The sequence below is a fragment of the Panthera tigris genome, chromosome C2 (assembly GCF_018350195.1).
Source record: "Panthera tigris isolate Pti1 chromosome C2, P.tigris_Pti1_mat1.1, whole genome shotgun sequence".
NCBI classification, from domain to species: Eukaryota; Metazoa; Chordata; class Mammalia; order Carnivora; family Felidae; genus Panthera; species Panthera tigris.
In genome coordinates, this window is record NC_056668.1 from 12,373,076 (window position 1) to 12,397,586 (window position 24,511).

The following is a 24,511-nucleotide window of genomic DNA, read 5'->3' on the forward strand; positions in this document are numbered from 1 at the left end:
TTCACATTATGTAATGATTTGGGGTGTACGAGTATCTGTCTGGATGAATGAGAAAAGTACATAAGATCATGTGGAAGTTGGAACGTACTGTCTGAAAATGATTGCTACAGACTTTATTTAATTTCTTTTTTAAGAAAATGAAGAAGTTTTCAAAGTGAAGAAATCAAGTTACAGCAAAAAGATAGTAAAATTACTTAAGAAAGAATACAAAGAAGATCTTGAAAAGTCAAAGATTAAAACAGAACTCAACTCCTCAGCCGACAGTAAGTACCAAACTGATAGTACTGGATTCTTTTGAAACAACAAAGCGAAACTTTCTCACAGGGATTGAGTGGACTTGCTGTATACATCGTGAACTTGTTCAGTTGACTCTGTTGTCAAGGGTCCAAAGTGGATATCGATACAGTTCTGTTATTTAATTCTAACAACAGTTGCACTGTCAATGCATTTTTTAAAAAGACCCAATCATTCCCACTGGAATGTTTCAGCTACAGTGCCTAAATTCTCTCCCAATTTTTCTGCTGGTGTTCAGACTGTTGTTGACCAGAGAAAGGAAATTTCCCATATAAACCCGAGGCACAGGTTTATTCCTGTTTGAGGTATTACTGTGCACATTCCTGTATTCTCATTTTATAGAAACAGGTGCTCATTTTCTTTGGTGACGTTTCCACTGTTGGTTTAATTCTTGGAGAACTCTTAGGAATGCCTTCATTGCAGTGTTCGTAATACTTTCTCATGTAGCAACTCTATCAGATACATGGATGAAGACTTCTTACTGCGAGGCCCCTGCCTACACCGTATAGGCAGCTCTCACATCCTTTTACAACAGAAGCTTGAGAAATTTTTAAGCAGTTAATTTGTCTTGAGGAAAGTAGATCCATTATCACTTGCTGCAGTGTGAGTTATTCTGATGCAAAGCCTTAGGGAAATCTTTTTATTCTGTGGAATTAAAGATAGAATTATTAGCTCACGGGTTTTCAGCCACAGGCTTAATGTGAAGAAGTACGTCATTATATGTAAAATGTACGGTCTGATTCTGGAGACAGCATCACTTAAATGAATAGTTGGACCCAACGTTTAGCAGAATGTTCAATGAATGGTTTAAAACGTAACTGCACTTTCTTTTTAGAGGCAGGGGAAGGAATGCTTCATGGGTACAGTGGAATATGAAGCTGGTTTTTTTTTTGTTTTTTGTTTTTTGTTTTTAAATAATTTAAATTCCAAAAGACGGGAGAGAGAAAATGTGGGTCTGTTATCAAAGGTTAAAGTGAGTTAAGGCAAGGGCAAGTACAACTGTCAGGAGATGATTTTGTAGAGGAAGTAGAGGTTTAGGGGGAAAGGTGCATTGTTGACAGATTGTGAAGGATGTTTAGTGTCCAGTAAGGGGTTTAGAGTTGCTGTGTTTGGTGCCTCGCCAAGATGGTGACATGATAAATGTTTTTTGAAACCTCAGCCTGGTATTAGCATGCAGAATGGATCGGCACAAGGAGAGATTGGAGGCCTGAAGCAGTTTAAACTCAAGGGCCAGCTTTGATCCATTAATAGTGGGTTTAAAAAGGTCTCAGTTGAGCGAGACAGGCTTTTCCTGACTCAGTGGAAAAATGTGGATGAGTTAAAAATGTTTGCTGTGGGTGTGGGAGAAGAAATGGAAAGAAAGGATTATTTCAGAAATGTTCCAAGGGAAGACTTGGTAGCCCTGATTTTTGCTTTAGATATCGGATTTAAAAGAAATAGTTAAATTCGAGCTTTTATGCCGTGGTGGCTGAGAGAACAGTTCCATATTCTATACGGGAAAAGGGAAGGCAGGTGGGAGGAGGATATTTTTAGGGGAACCAATTATTTTGGAGTCTAGGAAACTCTTTTTTCCCCCAAATCTCTTGAGAACCAACCGTGTGCAGTGAAATAGTGCAGGTAAGGTCAGGAGAGAAAGAAAGGACCATTTACCATCGGATTTAGTAATTGAAGCAAGTCTGAGATTTATGAGGCCATCTCCTGTGACCTGTCTTCCACTTTCACATAACTGATACACTTGCCAGATAACTTCATTAATGTCCTCCCTTAAGGTAGAGCCTGTGTGTTATAAGTGGTCATCATTACCCTTGGACTAAGGGTGTTATGGACTATGGTGTTATTCTTTCATGAATCAGCTCACAATCCTGAACTCTTCCTAGTGCAACTCTCCTTAGACAGCCAGAGAGGTACGTTAATCTCCAAATCAAGGTCCTATCAACAAAATACCTACCACAAAAATGGGTATTCCTAGAATAGTGAGTTTGCCTTTAAACTTGAATTTGAGCGAAAATAGCCAGTGAACAGTGGGACGTAATAGGTTTAGGCCTGGTGCTTCTTGGGGTGTTTATTAAAACCAAAAGTAAATGGAACTGATGAGGGAGCAGCAAAAAGGAAACATTTCTGGGGACCGAAGACTTCTATCTGTAGTAAGTGTACACACAGACAGGAGGATTTACCAAAGAGAATCATAAAGGTCAAAGGAGAAGGGACAGGAAAATTTCCAGATGAAGATGCTCAGTTGTATGAAATAGTGCCAGAAAGGTCAGGAAAAGAAAGGACCAAGGAGTGGCCATTGACAGGGTTGCTGTTGTTTTCTGGAGGAGGGTATCTGGCAGAGGGGACGAGTCCATTAGCCAAGCTTTGTGTCTGTTTGGCTGAAGAGACATCTTTTGCTAACTTGCTCAACAATACTGTATGAATTAGCTGTAGCTGCAGCCGTTGGAGAGCTGGTACGGGAGCTGGGAACGAGAGAAGGTAAAGGCCGTTCGCCTAGGCTGATGCACCCAAGTTGGTGACGAAGTAGGAGGCAGCGGGTCCACACTGCTTTGGGAAAGCTTGGCAGAGAAGTAGAGGACAGTAGCTGGAGAGACCGTTGTGATCAAGGAAAAGTTCTTTTGATAGCAGGAGACCTGTGTCTAGGTAGAAGAAAGGAGAGAGAGAGCCTCGTCAAGTTCAAGGTAAAGAGAATGTTTGTGAGAGCAAGCTTCCTGATGTGGTTGTAGAAGAAATTGAGAGTACAAGAGGAGCCTAGAAGGTTACTTGGTATCTCTTTTTACAAAGACATCTGGAAGGATAATGTGCGACCACTAACAACAATCCCACTGTCACCATGTTTTGCACTTGTATGTGTTCAGTCATAATTTGTGTTTGCTCTGTCTTTTAGAATCTGCAGAAATCATTCTGAATGTATCTGATCTAGTAGACCTTTTGGTTCTATTAAAAGCCACTGATTTAGTGTGGGTTTACAGTAGAATGAAATTTGGGTAGTGTTTGACTCCCATGTAACCATACCCATCTGATAGAGTGGACTTTTCATCTCGAGCATCAGAAGGCACTTCAGAAGGAAGGCTGTGGCTAATGAGTCAGGATGGTAAATGAAACAACTAAAGAGCCTTAAACAGTGACCTAAATTTTAGTCAAAAATGTGTGTATGAAGGAGTGGTATTCCTGAGATTCTTATTTAGGGGAGTAGGATATGGCTTGAGAAGAATAGAATTTTTGAAACAGTTTTTAGGAGGGGACCATGCTAGGGAAACAGTACAAACATTTAGAATATTTAGAATAAATATTTAGAATAAACTTTTACTATTTCATTATAGTCATTGTGCCTCTTGTGTGCCAGGTTCAGTGTTTTAAGGTAAAGATTAACACTCTGATTTCTGTGATTTTTGCCTGGGACTGATGGTACAGTGGGACTATTGAGTTAAAAGCAAAATAAACCTTTGTAAAGTTAAGCGTGGTGAGTGGTGCCTCCTGGAACGCGGTTGCAGGAAGCAGTCTTGCAAGTGGTCTTACGAATGGCCTGAGCATCAGCACCGAATTAGAGAGTTCTCTCCTCTGTCTATACAGCAGAATATGGCCACTCTGCCGCTCCCTTACTGGTTTAGGTTGTTTTTAGTGCTACCCAGTCTCTGACTTGTCTCTCTGTCTCAGTTCCAGATTCCCAGAAAGACAATAAGGTTGTCTCTGCCTCAGTCACAGATCCAATCTTGAACATTCAGTCATGGCAATGGGATCACAGTTACATTGTGTAAATAGGACTTTTGGGTCTCACCCCGTCAGGTGATGGGTAACAAATGGTTATGAACTAAGAAGATGATCCTAAAGTATTCATTACAGAGAGGTTTATTTGGTCCCTAAGCATTTTTCTTCATAGAAAGCTGCCTCAGATGGGCTTAGGGTTTAATGAAATGATGTTTTAAAGAGGTATGAGCAGTGACCAATGGGAGGTTAGAGGAAGAAACAGTTAATTTTGATGAGTTAGTAAAATTTTGATGAGATTAACTCAAGATAGAATTGAGTAGGGCCTCCGATGCATCCTTGTGACCCCTATATTATTTTTATTTCACAGTTAATGACTGTTGTTGGATATTTCATTTTCATACAATCAGTGGGTTTTTTTAATAAACGATTAAAACAGTTCAAAGTGAGCCTATAAACGAATAAAAAGTGCCTTCTCAATTTATGCATTTTATTTAAAATTTTAATTACTTTTCTCAAAAATGTAGGCGAACCACCCTTGGACAAAACAGGACACATTAAGGACACCAGTCAAGAAGACGGAGTTATCATCAGTGAGCACGGTGAAGATGAAATGGACATGGAAAGTGAGAAGGAGGAAGAAAAGCCAAAAGCTGGTGGAGCTTTTTCAAACGCTTTATCTTCTTTGAATGTTCTCCGCCCAGGTGTGTGCTTGCAGATACTTCTCAGAAATGAAGGAGGCCCTCAAGAATGGGCCATGTGTAAAGATGGTTAAGGAAGGAGTTAGCTACGTGGTGTTTCTTGTGACATCCCCGTTTGCAGCCAAGGTGTTTCCTTTTGCAAATAAAGTGACAGAAGTAGAAACTTGCCAGTTTTCCAAGCTCATTGTCAGGCACTTTTGTTATCCAAAGCCAGTGTGGGACTTCAAGTAAATGGATAAATGGTACTAAAGTTTTGTTTTGTTTTGTTTTTTTTAAGTATTTCAGATTAAGACTAACTTTTTTAGAAGTGTTGCTAAAAGCAAAACTCATTGCAGTTAGTTTTATGCCCACGCTTTCTTCCTTTTTACTTTTTTGTAGGAAATAGTTGGCAAATCTGTTTCCTGGGTAGTAGGCTTTTGAGTAAAAAAGTGCTTAGAAAAAATGTCTAGCAGGAAAGGAACAGCTTAGTAAGTTAAGGTACATTTACATGATGGGATGTTACATACATATTAAAATAATATTAGACAGGTGGCAAGGCATTAATTTTTACTGGAGGTGAAAGGTCAGTTAGGTAGTAGATTATGCTTTATCTGTGTAGTGAATATTGTTAAGCTGTTAAAAATTATGCTTTGCCAAACAACAACATGGAAAAAAACTTACTGTGTTTTAATATCAAAAAAAACTTAAGTACAAAATTATATATTCAGTATGCTTACAGGTGACCTGGAAACTGTATGCAAGAGAAATATACTATAAATCTAATAGTTTTTTAAGGTGAGCTTGTGGGCAACTTTTTAAACTTATCTGCTTTCTATTTTAGTAATAGGATTTGATTACTTTTGCCTATTTCTTAAAAATGAAAAAAATTACAGTTAAAACAAAGCTGTGGTGGTGGATCTTCCCCCCATGCATATTGCCAGTGTATAATTTATATATATATATATATGTATATTTAGTGACTTTAGGTTTCCGTTTAAGCTAAATTAAAAAGAAATCAGTTGGGTTACAGGCACAGTTGGGGAAAGGGGTACCAGCTACTAACGTTAGAACATCACTATGACATGGCTCTCTTGGTGAGGTTATTTTACCCTGCATATTTTCTTTTTATTTTTTTAATTTTTTTTTTAAATGCTTATTTATTTTTGAGAGAGACAGAGCATGAGCGGTGGAGGGGGAGAGAGAGAAAGAGAGAGGGAGACACAGAATCAGAAGCTGGCTCCAGGTTCCGAGCTGTCAGCACAGAGCCCTATGCGGGGCTTGAACTCACAAACTGTGAGATCATGACCTGAGCTGAAGTCAGCGCTTAACTGGCAGAGCCATCCAGGCGCCCCATACCCTTTATATTTTCACAAAAATAGAAACTTCATACCCTAATACCGGCATATTTTACAATTCTTACCACTTGTTTCCAGGAGAAATTCCAGATGCAGCTTTTATACATGCTGCAAGGAAAAAGCGTCAAATGGCCCGCGAATTGGGAGATTTCACTCCTCATGACAGCGAGCCTGGGAAAGGCCGCCTTGTTAGAGAAGATGAGAACGATGCCAGCGATGATGAAGACGATGATGAGAAACGTCGCATAGTTTTTTCTGTGAAAGAAAAGTCACAGAGACAAAAAATTGCCGAGGAAATAGGTAACTTGATTTAAATAGTATAGTAAGCCTGTTGCATTATATTATATATTTGATACTGTATTCAGATTAAAAGTACCCACATTTCCTTAGCAATGTCTAGTGTTTGAGGACCCTTTCTGCTTGGGTACCAGGGTCTTATTGGAATTTTTTGAAAACTGTAGCATGACTGTGATAGCTCATGTTTATTGAGCACGTCCTGTGTGGCCAGTATCGTGTTAAGCACTTTCCATGCATACATTTATATAATCAGCCTCACATTCTTTTTTTTTATTAAAATTTTTTTTTTTTAACATTTATTTATTTTTGAGACAGAGAGAGACAGAGCATGAGCAGGGGAGGGTCAGAGAGAGAGGGAGACACAGAATCCGAAACAGGCTCCAGGCTCTGAGCCGTCAGCCCAGAGCCTGATGCGGGGCTCAAACTCACGGACCGCAAGATCATGACCTGAGCCGAAGTCGGATGCCCAACCGACTGAGCCACCCAGGCGCCCCCAGCCTCGCATTCTTTAGAGGCCTTTACGTTCTGTTCTTCCCTTTGTTGATTTGACGTCAAGCTCACAGAGATTAGGAAACCTTCCTCGGGTGTAACTACCGCGTAATGCCTTCTGCTTCAAGGGATGCTGTGTCTAAGACAAGCAAGGGGCATCAAAGGAGAAGAGATCGTAATCAACATTTTAGTAAAACTGAGTTAATACCAATTGTTTTGCTTAATTTTTGTGAAGTGTCAGGATAGCATCTCTTCCCTCTCTGCTTTTCTGGTATTTAATTTTCCCCACTGCTGTGGCTACAGGCATTGAGGGGAGTGATGATGATGCTCTAGTAACTGGAGAACAAGATGAAGAACTCAGCCGATGGGAGCAGGAGCAGATAAGAAAAGGAATCAATATCCCTCAGGTAAGAACTAAAAGGTTAAACTTCAAAAATAGAAAGTACACAAGAAACCTTTTGTGCCTGTTTTGTGAAATCACAAAGATACTGAATTGAGTCTTTGTCGTTCATCCAACTAACATAATGAAGAAAATTACGTGCAGTTACATATTTGATAAGCTTTTAGGAGAAAGAAACTGTTGTTATCCTTTGCAACTTAACAGAGTGATGGTTTCTTAGATCAGTGTTTCTCCGAGTGATCCTTCAACCAGCAGCATCAGCATCCGCTGGGGGCTTGTTAGAAATGGCAAATGTTCACCCTCTTGAGACCTAGTGAATGAGAGACTGGGTTGGGGGCCCAGCCACCATGCTCGGGTCATCCTGGCACACGCTGACTTGGAGAACCACTGTTTAGATAAAATCTTTCTTTCCTGTATAGCTTATTGCTTTCTGACTTTAAAAATTATTTTGTGGAAGATGGATTTCCCTTCTCGTAGTGTGAAAACTTAATTCAGAAACTTTGATGAAAAATCTCTTCGTCAGTAGTTAAAACAGTTTTATTGAATTAAGTAGGACAGTGGAAGTGATCCATAAATGTAAACTGTTTTTGTTGCTAGTGTTTTGCCTGCGTTTGGGTTATGTTAAGAAAATAGGGTACTTAGATGGCGGTTTCTAGTCTCTGCTTGTCTTTATTTTCTAACTGTAGCAAGTCATTTATTCTCTTCCATTGATAACGTGATGGCTTTGGATTATTTTTTTATGTCCCTTCCTACCCAAACTTCTATGATATTCTGTTTTCCCAAAAATTATTAGAAATGAATTCAGTAGTCCCATACGAGTTAGAATGTTCATCCTGCCCTACTTTTACTTGATTTTGAAGAACTTTGCAGTTACTTATTTCAATTAACATACTGTTTGGAAAACGGTGGATATTTTTGCAGTTTGTGCTTTTTAATCTCAAAGTCATGATTAACTGCTGGTTTTCATATATATCCCATTTCTTTTCTAGGTTCAAGCAAGCCAGCCCACTGAAGTGAATATGTACTACCAGAACACTTACCAGACGATACCTTATGGCTCATCCTATGGCATTCCTTATAGTTACACTGCCTATGGATCATCTGATGCCAAATCTCAAAAAACAGATAATACAGTCCCTTTCAAAACTCCCAGTAATGAGATGACTCCCGTTACTATTGATTTGGTAAAGAAACAGCTTAAAGACAGGTAGGGCAGATCAACTTCTTAAAGACCTGTCCTAGCTTTCAGTTCCCTCAGGCAACATGTAGTCTGGGGTAGCAGATGCAGAATGTCGGCAAAGAAGATTCACTGGCCCATCTTCAAAAGCTAAACAGAAGATGACTTCATACTTTGTTCTGCTCCCTTCTCGGATTACTTCTGTGGAAGCCTCGAAAAGTTATAAAAATGCCACTCCATGATCTTGTTGAAGACAGTTCTGAGTTTGTACCTCTTGGACTCTGAAAAAGTGTAGTCAAGATATGGGGGGAAAAGCGAAACAGATTTTGGTTAGCCCACCAAATAACTTGATGTGAAGTCTGTAAACTGCCTTTTTGTTTTTGCTTTTTTGAGAAAAAAGCCGTGCAGATGAAAAGATGCCACTCCAAGCATTTTTGTATCTTAATAGTGGAACTAAATGCATTATTATAATATTGCAAGAGTCCTGACGGCGTAGACTTTTGGATGTAAATGTGTTATATTTATCCTTTTGTGTTCTTAAGGTTGGACTCCGTGAAAGAACTGCACAAAACGAATCGACAGCAGCATGAGAAACACCTGCAAAGCCGAGTGGACGCCACCAGGGCTATTGAGAGATTAGAAGGGTCTTCTGGGGGTGTTGGTGAACGGTATAAGTTTTTGCAAGAAATGCGAGGGTATGTCCAAGACTTGCTTGAGTGTTTCAGTGAAAAGGTAAGAATGCAAAAATATTAATCTCTTTGACTAAGGCAAAATTAGGGAGGTCTAGACGGCCTTGTGTAGATCATTTCTTGTATTTCTCAGAAAGTATCCACTGAGTTCAACTCTAGAAGTGATGAAAAGCCATGCTTCATTTTCCTCACTTCATTAGCGGCATTCTGTCTTGGGGGCGGCATAATGGCTTTGTTGAAAACAACAACAAAAAAGATAAAGCATATTTAAATAAGACTTTGGCAAGTCCTCTTTAACACAGTGGTATATTATTGGCCTGCCCTGAATTATTAGAATATAAGGGACTCATCTGATGGAATTTTCTTTGGTATGGTTCCGGTCTAAACTTACCTTTAAACTGTTTCCACAAGTAATTCCAAATGTGTATAAAGTTACAAAATTTTATTAGTTTTTTTTTTTTAAACTCTAAAAGTTGGTCACCATGGCTGCTGATAGTTTTCATCTAAATAAGCCTATGCTTCATCAGTTTCAGAAACCACTCATTGGTCATAATTTCTTTGAAGGTCTCATTTCTTCCAAGTTCTTTTTTTTTTTTTTTTTTAGTATGCCAGTCACTTGGCATAGTTTTTTGCATTTTAGTATACCATTTATTTGCATTTTTAAAATTCACTGCACACAGGATCCCCTTCTCAAACGAACTCTTAGTTGACTTTTCTTTTTTTAAGGTAAATATACCTGAGGCATTGGTTTATAAGTATTTGTAGACTTTGTGACTTTATCTTTGAAAAAAAATATATAGTCTTTGAATATCCTGTGTCTCAGCTTTCAAGTGATGCAGGATTAGAGGGCACACTTTTCCCTTTTTCTTGGCTGTGTGGTTTAGCATAGAATCCGTAAGCATAGTACGTTTAAAGGAGTATCTTAAGTTTTTATTGTCTCTGTTGATGACCTCAATCTATGAAAGCCAAAGGTCACCAGAGAACGGCTCTAGACTGTCTTCCTAATGGATCTTAAGGGTTGTAGCCAGTCTATGGTCAGATGCAGCCCAAGAGCCTTCACCAAGCCTTGTCTGTAGGATTTGTCATGTTCTTGTCTTACCACCTGATTTCTGAAGAAGCAGCTATAGTCTGAGCTATGATATCCCTCGTGGCAGATCACTGGCTTAGGGCAACAAGTACGAGGGTGGGAAAGAAACAGGTTTGACGCTGCAGGGGGCTAGAGTCAAGGCAGGAAGTGGACTCGGGTGTCAGCTGGTGGTTGTGTCCTTCCCACCGATCAAGGCCTTTTGAGCCCAGCGGGCATAATGGAAGCTGTTGTCATAACCCTCTGTGACTAGAAGAAGGGTCATTGTCTTTGTAAGTGACGCTTACGCACCATACTTTGTAAGTGACGCTTGTCCCTGTGGAGTTTTTTCTTGAAGTATTGGAACCTTTGCCGTAGAATTTAATTTACTTCAGTAAACTTACATACTTGTAACTGTAGACTTAACTCCGAAAAGTTGACGGTAATATGATAAACTAGATGATCCTATTTTTGCATTAAAGAGACTACTAGGACATCTAGTTCATACAGTTTTCAATCGCTTACTATTTTAAAAACGGTTAGCTGGAGACTATTGATTGATTTCAATCACTATGTTCCTAGAGAAGTCGACTTCAGAGTGTGCTTGTATGGTGTCACAGAGTCACTTAGATCAATGTTTTTGGAGAAGATCTTAAGTCTTGTATGAGCGGGGGAGGGACAGAAAGAGAGGGAGACACGAAATCCAAAGCAGCCTCCAGGCTCTGAGCTGTAGCCCAGAGCCTGCTGCGGGGCTCAAACCCATGAACTGTGAGATCATGACCTGAGCCGAAGTCGGACACTTTACCGACTGAGACACCCAGGCGCCCCTGTAGTGACTACATTTTCATTAAAACAGAGGCAGATGATCCTTTCTTTGAAGGATGAGTATTTTATTTCATTTTGACATTTTCATATGCATGGAGTTTTATTAAGAGGTTGCTGCTGAGTTACTGTCATAAATTGTCACCTTGGAAATGTTTAGGAATAATTAGACACATTTGAATTGCATTTTAGTTATACTATAAAAGTTCGTTTCAGGGTAAGGCCATAGAAAGATAAACATCGGTTTGTTTTTTTTCTGTTTCGTTCTAAAAGTTTAAGTAGTTTGAACTTAGGTTTTTTAAATTATTTGAAAATCATTTTAACTTTCCATCGTTTTGTTTCCCTATAGTCCCCTTCCTTGTGTTCTTCGCCTTAAATTTGGTCTTGAAATCATAATAGTCAAGAACAGTTTTGAGTTTGGAGAGGATAAAGAAATTGTCATGGTGCATACTCTTGAGACAAATCGATATCGTTAAGAAACCTGAAAGAGCTGAAAACGCGTCTTGAAGTTTTTATTCTCAGAATTTTCTCGGCTTTGTTGAAAAGCACTCTAATGACCTAAACAGAAAAATTGCATTATCGGAATTTTAACTACAAATTGAATAATTAAATGCTGTCGGATGCCACCTGGGGTGTGTCGCTGTCACGCTACGGGAGTGGCGACAGTCCCCGGGACACAGCGTACCTTAGGTGCACAGGCACCTGTGTCTTCCGTCCTGTGTGGGGTGAAGACGTAAGGGGGTGGGAAGTGCAAGTCACAGGAATACAGCACTGACTGCCTTAAAAAAATTACTCCTCGTACATTTTAAAGATCGAGTCCGCGGGCTCAGTTGTCTAAGATAATTGGTGCAGATCTGGGGACCTTGTTGTCCGTGGTGTGGCCTATTTGAGATTAAAATAACTCCATCGTCTGGGAGCATTTGCTGCTTTTGCAATGGAATCATGCCAGTGTATAAAAGTGCTTTTATTACAGACATCTTTGAATTCCACCTGCCTTTTTTTTTTATTTTCCATTTGCAGTCTGTTCAGTTCAGGAAGCTGCTGTCACACTTGGTGCCAGTGTTCCCAAACTCTAAATAATGTGTTTTCCATTTGCACTAACCGTCAGGAAACTAGAATTTCTGGTTTCCTCAGGTATGTGTAGTGGTCATTAGTGTTTTGTGAAAGTTTCATAGCGTTTGGTTATAATGTAAGATATTGATAAAGAGAAAGTTTTGTTTTTTCTTTTTAAGTTAGGTTTCATCCCGTAAGTCTTTTGTACTGTGTGTGAACCAAGTGAATGCTTAGCTGTGGATATGAACCTGGAAAAATGCATGGACTTTGTAAACTGATAATTCATGTGAGGAATTTTATTATTTTATGACAAAGTATGGGAAAATACATTTAATAGGAAGAGCTTTCTGGCTTTGAGATACTGACTTTAGGTTAGTGAAGGCTAGAAGTTTTATCTGCCTTACTAACGTAAGTGGATGCGGTTCGCATTTAAGAACGTGTCATCAGGCTGCGATGTGGTGTGACATTACCGTAAGGTACTTGGCGAACATGAGTGGCGGAGCAGTTTAAGCGTCCAGAATTGGGCAGTGCGCAGACTCCCGCTCTTACCTGCTCGTGGAGCCCTGGCGTTTTTTTTAGTATTGCATAGCAAGAGTAGTTTGTTTTAAGCTACAAAACTTCTGAGGTAGATGATGCTGCTGAAAATCAAAAGTGGACTTTAAAAGACTTGCAAGTACTTTATTCTGAAAGAAAAGCACTACGATTTTGACATTTCTTTACTTGCTCTCTTTACTAATACTGAAGCGTTAAGTTTCCTAACCAAACTTTTACTCCAATAACTAGGCACCGGACATTGTAGCCCTATGTATGGATTAAAAGAAGAGATGGTTCCTAAACTTCGTAATACTGAATTGCTATTTGTGTCCCATTGGGAGTTCATGATTATTCTGTCCATAGAGGGTACTTTTTCAGAAATCCGGAAATAGAATGGAACCCTCAGATAAGTAAGCAACTGAAGAGTTTGGTGTTACGGAGTGTGTTGTATTTTTACAGGTGCCACTGATTAATGAACTTGAATCAGCAATACATCAGCTGTACAAACAGCGAGCTTCCCGCCTTGTCCAAAGACGACAAGATGATATTAAAGATGAATCTTCGGAGTTTTCAAGCCATTCAAGTCAGTCCATCTTGAAGGTTTTTATTATTCATTAAACAACCTTGTTTACCTAGTGCAGCCTAATTGAAAATTAGAGAGCTTATTAGCTTTTTTTTTTTTTTTTTTTTTTTTAAACAAACACATTTCCTTACTCTTGTGTCAGGTAGTTCTAAAACTTAACAGCATGTACTTGGATTGTGTTTAAGAAAATACAGCTTCACAAAGGAGCTCAAAAACATGCACTGATTTTCTATCAATCTTACTCTTCTTTGAACCTATTTTTTCATTCTTTAGAGGATAGAGAAGACATCAATATTTTATCTTAAAACAACTATCATTTGGCTCTAATTGATCTTTCCCCCCATTTCATCCTGGTCACAACACTGATACAAATGCTGTTGGAAAGATTCTGGGTTCAGGGACCGGGAGATTCTGAAGAGGAGAGAAGGGGTTCTAATTACATAACAGATAATACCACTCCAAGATTAGGGGATTTTTGTACTTCATGCCTCAGAGAAAAGCAAAGTTTTTTGTTCTCTAGCTTGCCTTTTATAGTGGGTTTTTTAGTAAGTCATTTGATGGCTACAGTTTTTGAAATTTTAATGTAAAAGTTTAGAAATTCAGTTTATATTCCTTTCATTATAATATGTGTTATGAAAAACCAAAATTAATCAGAAAGCTCTTATTAAATAGCTTAGCTGAGGTTCTTTAACCAGATGTGTTAAAGCTTTTAATTCCGTATTTCCATTGTGCTCCATATTCTTGGGTACTCTAAGAGGAATTGTCCTAGCATGGATTTCTTGTAGCTTCTTTTTATCATCTCTTTGTTCCCTACGCCAGCAGTTCTGAACAGAAGTGTGAATCAGAATTACCCGGGGTATTAATTTAGAATGCAGGTTTCTTGGTCCTATCCCCAGAGGTTTTTGCTAGGTCTTGGATGGTGACCGTATCCTCATGTTGAACAACCACTCCAGGTGATGCAAGTGTGAAGGGCCCTAGTGTCGTTCTTTCTGAAAACAATACCTCGTCATACAGGGGGTCCTCTAAATTAGATGTTGGATCCCTGAGAAAACATCTTGTGTGCGGAATGGGTTTTAGAGCATTGGAAAGAGGTGGTATTACGGCCCTCAGAGCTTTGACCTTTCTTTTTTTGCCACACAAACTTAAATTGGATTATTGCCATATCGGGCACCTAGATGACTAATGCAGCCCTTCCAGATCACTTTTGATCCAGACAGAACCAGATTTCTGGGGCAGATTACAGGTAACCATTAGACCTATGAAGGGAAGTAATTCCTTTTTTAAGTTAAATGGTTTGTATGAGCTGTGCATTTTATCAGATACCTTTTCCTCCCTGTAATCTGTTCTTTATAACGTGGAGCTATTTACTTACATAGAATGAGAAGTAAAGATTAAATGATGTATGTTGATTCGATTGAGAGTCGGAAAGAAATTGAAAAGTAATGAGAAAGTGAAAAATACTACCTTAGAGGCGAGTATTCGTTAATTGTCAAAGGTTTGAGGAAAATTACATAGGACGCTAAAACAAAAATCCCTGCAATTCATCTGTTGAGATTTGTGGACACTAAACCACAATTACGGCATATAGTTCTTAGAGAAGTGAAGGAGGCTATCACTTGAGTCATCGACTCTCATATCTCCTTTAGTGTCATATACAATCTACGAATGTAGAGACATTTTAAATATTTGTTATAGTGGTGAATATTCTTGACGGTATTTCTTTACTGAAGGAGACCTCTTGAAGAGAGACAGGAATCATTTCTGTAGTTTGGGACTTTAGCTCTTCCCCTTTGGTGTGTGAATTCACGATTGAGGTAGAACAGGGGCATCTTTCTTGTTTATCATGTTCATCTTTCTTAACAATTGCTGAACTCTGGAACATACTTCCTAATATCAGAGCTATTTTGAAATATGAATGAGTAACCCAGAAAGTCAACTTTTAAAAATAGTAGGGTCTAAGATAGGATACACTGAAGCAGAGGGCTAACTTGGGGGTTGGTGTTTTCTTTTGCCGCTGTTGGCGGCACGTCTCTGATATCAGGGGAAAACAAATTCAAAAGCCTTAAATTGATGTCTTTTATTTGATGTATGACTTTCCCCACATCTTATCCCTTAGCTTGTCTGCTTCTGTTACCATCCGTGTTTTACAGAGTATCTTCATAAAACAAACGTAGAATTGAGGGAACTATTGCAGATAGATGTTTCCCCCGCTCCTCCTTCTACCCTGGGCAGGAGATTAGAGGACTGTTCACTGGAGTAAGAGAATGGGTCCAGAGAAAGCCTGAGACACTTAACATCTGGGAGCCCCCAACGAGAAAGTTGACTTTCTCCCCAGTGTTCAGATGGAGATGCCTCTGTGAGGTACCTCCCACCTTTGTCCACAGAACTTCCAGTCTCCTTTCACATCAGGTAGTTAAGGATCAACAAAGAGAGTAACACAAGCAATAGAACCAAAGGGACCGAGGAAACAAAAACAATGCAGGTATCAGAAGAAAATTTAAAATATAATGGATATCCTTCGAGAGATAGTAGGAAGTGCCCTAGAGATGGGAATATTATAAGAATAAGAACCATCTCTTAGGAATTAAAAATATGGTAACTGAAATCAATAAATTTAAATTGGAAGGGTGGAAGCTAAACTAGAATATTGCCCTAGAAAGTTAAAAAAAGAGACAGAAAATAGGCAAAAAAAAGGAATAATTCTGCTTTGAAAGAGTGTTTGAGAAAGTATGTTAGTCTTGTTCAGATGCGGTTTTCAGTCTACCATGTTGATCCTGCCCTTGTTCTAAAAATTGTAGTAGAGAATGTCTACACAGCAGAATTAGAATAAATAGAATAAATTCTCAAACTCCTGAAACAAAGCTGTTTTCTCATCCTTCCTACCCAGGATTTCTTTTCTGTCATACCATTAGACATGTGATGCTTAATTCCTTCCTTAAAAAAGTAATCTATAATTTTCTCTTTGCACAGGTAATTTTGGTTTTTAATTTATTTGGTCATCATGATAGCGTCAACTAGTTCTGTTACTTAGATACAAAAATAGTGATTAAACCCAGTCGTATTTACATAGGGTTGTTGAACTCTCTGTTTGTTTTTTCTACTCCTTTTCATGGGAACACAGAGTAATACTGAGATTTGCTCTAAACTAGAAAACTATCTGGTTTACCAGTTACTGCGGAAGCCTGCTGTTGAGATTAGCAAACAGTCTATCATTATGGCTTATTCTGTGCAAACTCTTTCCTCAAGATTGCTGAAGGAAGGCTTTTAATTGTCACTGTTGTTGTTTTACAGATAAAGCTCTGATGGCACCAAATCTCGATTCCTTCGGGCGAGATCGGGCACTGTATCAAGAGCATGCAAAACGTAGGATTGCAGAACGGGAGGCCAGGAGGTAATTCTCAAAACGCTTGCTGTTGGTTCGTTTGCAAAGGGAGGAGCCTCTTATATCTGGTTTGGGAACTTGCTGTTTGTTATTTAGGACTCGTCGTAGACAAGCCAGAGAGCAGACCGGTAAGATGGCCGATCACCTCGAAGGCCTTTCCAGTGATGATGAAGAAACGTCCACAGATATTACGAACTTCAACCTGGAAAAAGGTTAGACATTTGTTTGGAAATGACGTTTTATTGCCAGTTTGGTTTCTACTTTGGTGTGGTTTTTGCCACGAGATGATTTGGAGTTTTGTGGCCTCTGCGTTAGAATCAGCCGCTTTTTTCTTAATTGTAAAAATAGGCACCCGTTTTTATTAACCGAATATCATGATGAATTCTCAAAACTAGTGGTGACACCTTGTCTTGGAGTTTATTTAGTACTTGCATAATAAAACGATATTACTCTCCAGAATTGTAGAATTTTAAGTGACAAAAAAAAAAAAAAAAGTCAGATCCTAGGACAGCCCTAATGCAGCCTGTCCTGGAGAGGCAGAGCTGGGCAGTAGGACACTCAGCCCTGAAAGAAACTCCTGATTTGGGGAGTCCCGAATAATTTCAACCCAAGGGGAGTGGTTAGTACTGTTATGTGCCAGGCATTTCTAGAAGAATCTTCCTTTCCTGCCATTGGTTGTGGTTATTTGGAATTATGTTGGCTGCAGGCCATTTGGAATTTAGTTAGAGAAGCTTCTTTTTCTCCCACCTTTTTATAGTGAATATGTTTAAACATAGAGAAACTGGAAAGAATAGCACAGTGATCCCATGTGCGTATCACCCGGATTCAACAATTCTTACCAAACCAAGTTTGCCTTAATTCTTTGGGGGTGTGTGTGTGTGTGTGTGTGTGTGTGTGTGTGTTGCTGAATCATTTGAAAATAGCCTACACATCATGATACTTTCCTTTCAGCACTTCAGCATGTTTAACTGAAAATTCTTAATATTGTGTTTATTTAGCAGCAGCTCCCCCGAAATAAAACTCTTGGGACTGTTTTTGTGGGTGGTTGTGTCTTTTCCAAACTGGGAACCACACCAGATTTCATGCCCTGCATTTGGTTGTTCCATTTTTTTCCCTAGGATTAATGAATGTCCATGAGTACCTTACACATATACACTCCCCTGTTATTTGTTGAAGACATTAAGTTTTTGAAGAGACCAGGTCACTTACCTTGCAGAATTTCCAACATTTTGTTTCCTCATGGATTAATTTGTTTTTCGATTCACTGAATTTCTATGTAAACTGGCATTTAGGTCTGAAGACTTGATTAGATTCAGGTTAAGCTTTTGTTTTGGCAAGAATACTTCATACAGGATGCTGCTGCGTATTGCAGAATATGAGATGACAGATGTTCGATTGTCCGGCTATTAGTGATGTTAAGATCCATCTTGAGAATTAGGTTGTCACAGTTCGGTCTCACCATTAAAAGATTCCCCTTTCCCAAGTCTTCAGCAGCATCACATCACTTTCCACCTAAAGATCTAGCATCCATTTTGATACTTGTCCATGTCAGTTCTCACAGTCACCCACAGGCCTTGAAAGAAGTGAAAATGATCGTTCACTGATTGTGATGCACTTCTGATATTTATACGGTGATTGTGGACTGAAGAGCTTGGAGCAAAGTTTGCACTTCCCGCAGTTACTCACGGTTAATCTACTGTAGTAACTGAAATGGGGGTTGACTCGTTGGGGGACTGGTGGTATTTAACTAAACTCTAGGAACAGGAAATGGTACATCTGGGAACTGCAAAGCTAAGACTGCCCGCACTCTGGTTTGCAGAACAGACATTCGAAAACCTAAACTTGCGTTCCTCCCTTTTGTTAAATTGCAATTACTAATGATTCCTTTGTTAATGAGCCTGACTGATACTCAGGCTACAAAGAAAATGTGGAAAATACTGAACTCTGAGTTTCCTACCACATTGTAAGTTACGGCTCTCTCTGGGGTTTTTGTTTGTTGTTATTGTTGTCTTTAGATCGCATTTCGAAAGAGTCCAGCAAGGTTTTTGAAGACGTCCTTGAAAGTTTCTATTCAATCGACTGCATTAAATCCCAATTTGAAGCATGGCGTTCAAAATACTATCTGTCCTATAAGGATGCTTATATCGGCCTTTGTTTGCCAAAGCTGTTCAACCCCCTCATACGGCTGCAGCTTCTCACTTGGACTCCTCTTGAGGTGAGTGGCTTGTGTCACTGTTAGAAAACAATATAACACCATGCCTGGGTAATTTTAATCTCAAAGCTACAGATGTAAGTTGCAGCAAAATACGTTTGAGGGGAGATAGGGCACAGGGCTATAATACAGATTCAGCTGGGTGTAGAGTCATGGTTTTTTATCTCTATTCCTTCTCAAGAGAGCTGTTTATTACTTTCAAGTTATATACAGTGCTTTTCTTGGTCAGCTAAAGTTGCATGTAGGGATACTGGGATGTGAACGTGAATGAACACTAAGAATTTGGTCCTTTGATCCTAGAAAAACTTAGAACCTCGTGGGAAAGATTAGTGAGGAGGGTGTGTAATGACCTGAACTAAGTTGGGTGGTAATGGAAAATTGGGAGGATAAGACAAACCGATACGTTTAGGAGGTGGAATCAGTAGGACCTGTCGGCCTGGGATGTACATAAGGGAGGAGACGAGAAGTGCCTATATGTGTTCAGTGGTCCTGTTTAAGAAAGAGTTTTGGAAGTTCCCAGCATGGGGACGGAGGCATGGCATGAATGAGATTGGCTGGGTTGAATGTGTCAACTGTAGGGAAAAGAGGGCTGAGGTTGACACCCTGGAAACTGAAAAAACTGTGAGCTCTGGGAACCATTCAGCCACCAGCTCCCGGTCGCTCTTCGCCGGACCTTGTGGAGTTTCACCCTGTGCACGTGTGCCTTGGTATACAGCAAAGGCTCAAGGGGACTTGTGTGCGCTCTGGAGTTCTTTTTCTGGGTAGCTCCCTCCTCCACCCCATAGCTTCTGGCCGTCTCCGCCTCCCTGAACTCTAGTTCTTGCCTCCGCAACTGAGCAAGACTGCTCTGCACCCCCCACCAGGGGCTCACTCGTTTGATTCTGTTTTCAGGGGTCACGGTCCTGTACTGCCTGTGGTCCAGTGTCTGAAAATAGATGTTTCATAGATTTTGTTCAGTTTTTAGTTGTTGACGACTGAAGCTTAAATCCTTTTCCTATTGTTCTTATCATGGCTAGAAGCAGAAACAGCAACTGTTTTAAGTGTTTAGCTTTTTAATATTGTTTTTTTCTAGGCAAAATGTCGTGACTTTGAAAACATGCTGTGGTTTGAATCTTTGCTGTTTTATGGTTGTGAAGAACGAGAGCAAGAGAAAGATGATGTAGATGTTGCACTGTTGCCTACAATTGTGGAAAAGGTGATTCTTCCTAAACTAACAGGTAGGGATATCTCAATTGAACATTTAAACACATCGGGTTTTCAAATCTGTCTTGAAGAATTTTAACCAGAGTGTGTTTCCTCGTAGAAGTAATAATTACAAATGATAAAATAACCACCTGGCCCAGAGAAGGCTAAAGGGTGGATGTCTCTTAACCGAGTAGTTGAAGACCACTTTGGGGTAGGCCTGGCGTTGGAGGCAGTAATGGATTCATAGATGAATTTTAGAGAAGCAAAATGAAGCAAACCTGAATACATAGTCTGAGGGCAGGGAATGGGTTGTATTTTCCTGGGAGCAACTTCATTACTTCTATCAATTTCTCAAAAAAAGATTAGGAATCATTGGTATGGGAACCTATTTAAAATATTAAAAATAAGATTCAAGTTTGGTTAGGAATTCTTGATGCTGGGACATCTAGGATTTAGAAGTCCTCCCCTTTATTATTACCGAGCAGCAGAAAATAGAATGAATCTATGCCCTCCCCACATGTGCCTAATCTTCAGGGTTCCCACAGTTAAGAGGACAAAGAAGACTGGGGCTTATTATACTCTAGAGAAAGAAAAAATAAATCAGGGTTGGCGTTTGTAAGTTGAAGACTGCTTGACAGCAGATTTAAGTCGGCTGCAATCTACTTCTGTATCTCAACACCTTACTTTTCTCTTAATAGTAATAGCTGAAAATATGTGGGACCCTTTTTCTACAACACAGACTTCAAGAATGGTTGGGATTACATTAAAATTGATAAACGGATATCCTTCAGTAGTGAATGCAGAAAACAAAAATACACAGGTAATTTAATTCTTTATTATCAGTGGAAGGTTTTTTTCTCCCCTCTCCTTTCAAAAATGAGCAAGAGTTGAGGGAGTGAGTGGTTATGTTCTAAGCCTTGCCAGAAAATCTGATTCCCTCAGGCCATCTGGTCCTTTATGGCCTGAAATGTACAAAATTTGAGATCACAGTTTGTAGCTTTTAAATCCCTCTGGCAAGGTGATGTCATTAGTCCAGGTAGCTTCCCACCTGTGCTCTTCTCTGCTGCTCCTCACTGCCCCACCCCCCACTAATCAAAAAAACTGCATTTTTATGGAAAAAGAAAAATGTAAAACTATTAGGATGGGTAACAGTTGATGATTAAAATGCTAAAACATTGAGCAGCGTATAAAACCACAAGGTTTTATAGTAGTTTATATAACTGGTTTCCGAACTTCAGATTGCTGCCATCCCTGTGGACATTCTTAGGTGCTATTTAGACACGGAAAAGGTGCTCTTTATCTTGTTTTCACTGACTTCATTTTGAGAAGAACCAGATTACGTGTCTGATCTTAAATCTTAGTAATATGGTAGACTTGAAGGGTTTGTAGATTTCTAAGTGGCTTCGTTTCTTGGTAGTTGAGGGATAAATGAAGAGTAGGGAGTATTAAAGACCTTAACGCTTGCAGGGAGAAGGGAGAAAATTGGAGAAGACGGTTTACTCGAAATTGAATACTTGATCCTATGATTTAGAATATGGCTTGTTTTGGGGCGCCTGGGTGGCGCAGTCGGTTAAGCGTCCGACTTCAGCCAGGTCACGATCTCGCGGTCCGTGAGTTCGAGCCCCGCGTCAGGCTCTGGGCTGATGGCTCGGAGCCTGGAGCCTGTTTCCGATTCTGTGTCTCCCTCTCTCTCTGCCCCTCTCCCGTTCATGCTCTGTCTCTCTCTGTCCCAAAAATAAATAAAAAACGTTGAAAAAAAAATTTTTAGAATATGGCTTGTTTTTATTTCTTAAAATTTAACTTTTATCATAACCCTTCTTAAAATGTGTGATCTGCTTTTAATTCTTTAGGTGTACCTAAAAGCACTTTTACTAAGAATGAGGAGAACTTTAGATGATGATGTATTCATGCCCTTATATCCCAAAAAGTAAGTAACTCTTAACATTAAGGGTGATGATAATATTGGGGGTGCCTGGCTGGCTAGAGACTAGAGTGTGTGACTCTTAATCTCAGGGTCCTCAGTTTAAGCCCCACGTTGGGCAGGGAGCCTACTTTAAAAACAAAAAAGTTTTAAAAAGATGATCTTCTCCGTTATCTTCAGAGAAGGTTTCTTAAATTCTAGAAAAACTAAAGGTAGCTTGAAATATAAACTTTACCTGTTTGGTGTAAATCTGCAGCCTAAAGACACTAGCTCAGTGGAGAAATTGTTCCCTTAAGCAGAATAAAGCAAGTAATGCTTTTTGTTCTCCCTTTCTGCCTCAAAATATATTTCCATTTTCTTTTAAACCTATCTTCTGGAATAGTTAGTTGGAAATTTGAAAAGTTAATTCTTTTGTTCACCTATTTTACTTGTAGAAATCTTTTCTAGGAATCAGATAGCACTTACAATATGTTTGCTCATGTTTCTTTTTTCATAGTGTCTTGGAAAATAAAAATTCTGGGCCTTATTTGTTTTTTCAACGACAGTTTTGGTCTTCAGTTAAGGTATGTGTCTCTGGGCTCTCCAGAAGACTTCAGATTTTGTTTGACTCCTATACTTTGAAAAGTAATTTGGTATTTGATTAAGTAACTCTATGGACTTAGATCGATGTCTATATCCAAACTCCATTTTAAATTAGTTTTGTTCCAAAAGTTTATTCGGGTTTGATGTTTCCACACGAGAAGATGCATTCTGAGTTCGAAAGCAAGGTCCAAGCCAGCCAGCAAACTGCCTTGCTAAACCACAGTTAATTTATTCAGCAAGGAGAACACCAGTTACTTTTCGGAGTTGGGAAAAATAGCACTGAATGTGCTAGAAGTGGAGGCTCGTGGAGCTTTTGTAATCTAGCACAGTTGGTGGTAGACAAGTATTATCTCAGGTGCGATGAATCGTGAAAGGAGAAATTCAAGGAAGTAAGGGAGCATATGACAAGAGGCACAGAAACCTTGACTAGTGAGTCACAGAAGATCCTCCACCACCACTCTGAGGAAGTGGTATTTAGGTGATAGGAGTTGGCACTGAGATGAGAGACAGCAGCACACACTGGGAAAACTGAGAAAAGTCCAAGAGGGCTGGACTTAGGGAGGAGATGAGCTGTCCGGATGATACAGGCACTGTCATTTACATATAGACATGTATTCACCACCCAGATCAAGATGCGTAACACTCCTGCCATCTCCCCGAATCTCCCATGCCCCTTTGTAGTTGACACCATCCCTGCACCATGGCGACCCCTTCCTTTTTCTTGTCCTATGGTTGTCTTTGTAAGGGTGTCTTATGAATAGAATCATTTATGGAATACTTTTGAGTCTGGCTTCATTCACTTAACAATGCATTTGAAATTTCTCAGTGTTGTCATGTGTTACTGGCAGATTATTTCTTTTTTTTGCCAAGTAGTATTCCTTTGTAAGGTGAACATGCCACAAGTTGCTGTATTTTTTTTTTAAGTTTATTAATCTGTTTTGAGAGAGAGAGAGAGAGAGTGTGTGGGAGGGGCAGAGAGGGAGAGAGAGAGAGGCCCAAGCAGGCCCTGCACTGTCAGCGCAAAGCCCGATGTAGGGCTCGAACCCACAGGCCGTGCGATCGTGACCTGAACCAAAACCCAAGAATTGGATGCTTAACTGACTGAAACACTCAGGAGTCCCACTGTATTTTTTTAAATCCATTCCCCAGTTGAGGAATACTGGATTGTTTCTGGTTTGGAGTGATTATGAATAAAGCTGTAAGCATTTGCATACAGGTTTTTTCTGGATATGTAAGTTTACGTTTCGCTTGGGTAAATACCTAGGCAAAGCAGTTTTTTCAGATCAGCGATACGTTAACGTTACCCAGTTACCCCTCACTCTCACCACAGACCATGTCAGTTTTGGGTTGTTTTTCTTTGAAGTCATTCTACAAGATGTATAGTGGTGTCCTTTTAACAGTTTTAATTTGTATTTCTCTAATGCCCGATGGTGTTGAGCAGATTTTCATGTGTTTATTTGCCATTCGTGTGTGTTCTGTGGTGAAGCCTCTGTTCAAATCTTTTGCTCATTTTTAAAAAAATGTCTTACTCAGCTTTGAGTTCTGTATTCTGGATACAAATTTTTTATCAGGTGCATGATTTGCAAAGAGTTTTTCTTTCCTAGCATGTGGTTTGTCTTCATTCTCTTAGCAGTTTTTCAAAGTACAGAAATTCTGTTTTGATTAAGTCCGGGTTATGACCGTTTCCTGAGTGGGTTGTGCTTTGGGTGTCATATCTAAGAGATGTTCACCTAACACAGGACTACAAAGTTTTTCTCCTATTCTTTTCATCTAGGTTGTTCTTAGATTCGGGATTTACATTTAAGCCTCCGATCCCTTTTGAGTTAATTTTTATATAGGATGTGGGGCCTGGATTGAAGTTTGTTTGTTCTAGAACTGTTGGTTTGAAAAGGCTTTTCAAAGGCTTCTTCTTTTTTAAATTAAAAAAAATTATTTTAATTCCAGTATAATTAAATACAGCATTATATTGGCTTCAGGTGTGCAATATAGTGGCTCAGCAATTCTGTATGTTCCTCAGTGCTCACTCACCATGATACATGCACTCCTTAATCCCCACCCCTCCACCTCCCCTCCGGTAACCATCACTCTGTTCTC

The 24,511-nt window shown here is 39.5% G+C and overlaps 1 protein-coding gene across 1 annotated transcript in view; it reads left to right on the plus strand.

Annotated features, from left to right (window-relative positions):
- The window catches only part of PAXBP1 (PAX3 and PAX7 binding protein 1), a 34,363-nt gene that overhangs the window by 1,903 nt on the left and 7,949 nt on the right, over positions 1 to 24,511 (plus strand). The window contains exons 2-15 of the mRNA XM_007090481.2: positions 135 to 263; positions 4,521 to 4,697; positions 6,107 to 6,328; positions 7,118 to 7,221; positions 8,204 to 8,421; positions 8,934 to 9,123; positions 13,012 to 13,135; positions 16,427 to 16,526; positions 16,614 to 16,729; positions 18,533 to 18,732; positions 19,802 to 19,946; positions 20,613 to 20,734; positions 21,765 to 21,841; positions 22,332 to 22,398. Of these exons, the coding sequence (XP_007090543.2) occupies positions 135 to 263; positions 4,521 to 4,697; positions 6,107 to 6,328; positions 7,118 to 7,221; positions 8,204 to 8,421; positions 8,934 to 9,123; positions 13,012 to 13,135; positions 16,427 to 16,526; positions 16,614 to 16,729; positions 18,533 to 18,732; positions 19,802 to 19,946; positions 20,613 to 20,734; positions 21,765 to 21,841; positions 22,332 to 22,398 (1,991 nt within the window). The remainder of the gene's footprint in view (positions 1 to 134; positions 264 to 4,520; positions 4,698 to 6,106; positions 6,329 to 7,117; positions 7,222 to 8,203; positions 8,422 to 8,933; positions 9,124 to 13,011; positions 13,136 to 16,426; positions 16,527 to 16,613; positions 16,730 to 18,532; positions 18,733 to 19,801; positions 19,947 to 20,612; positions 20,735 to 21,764; positions 21,842 to 22,331; positions 22,399 to 24,511) is intronic.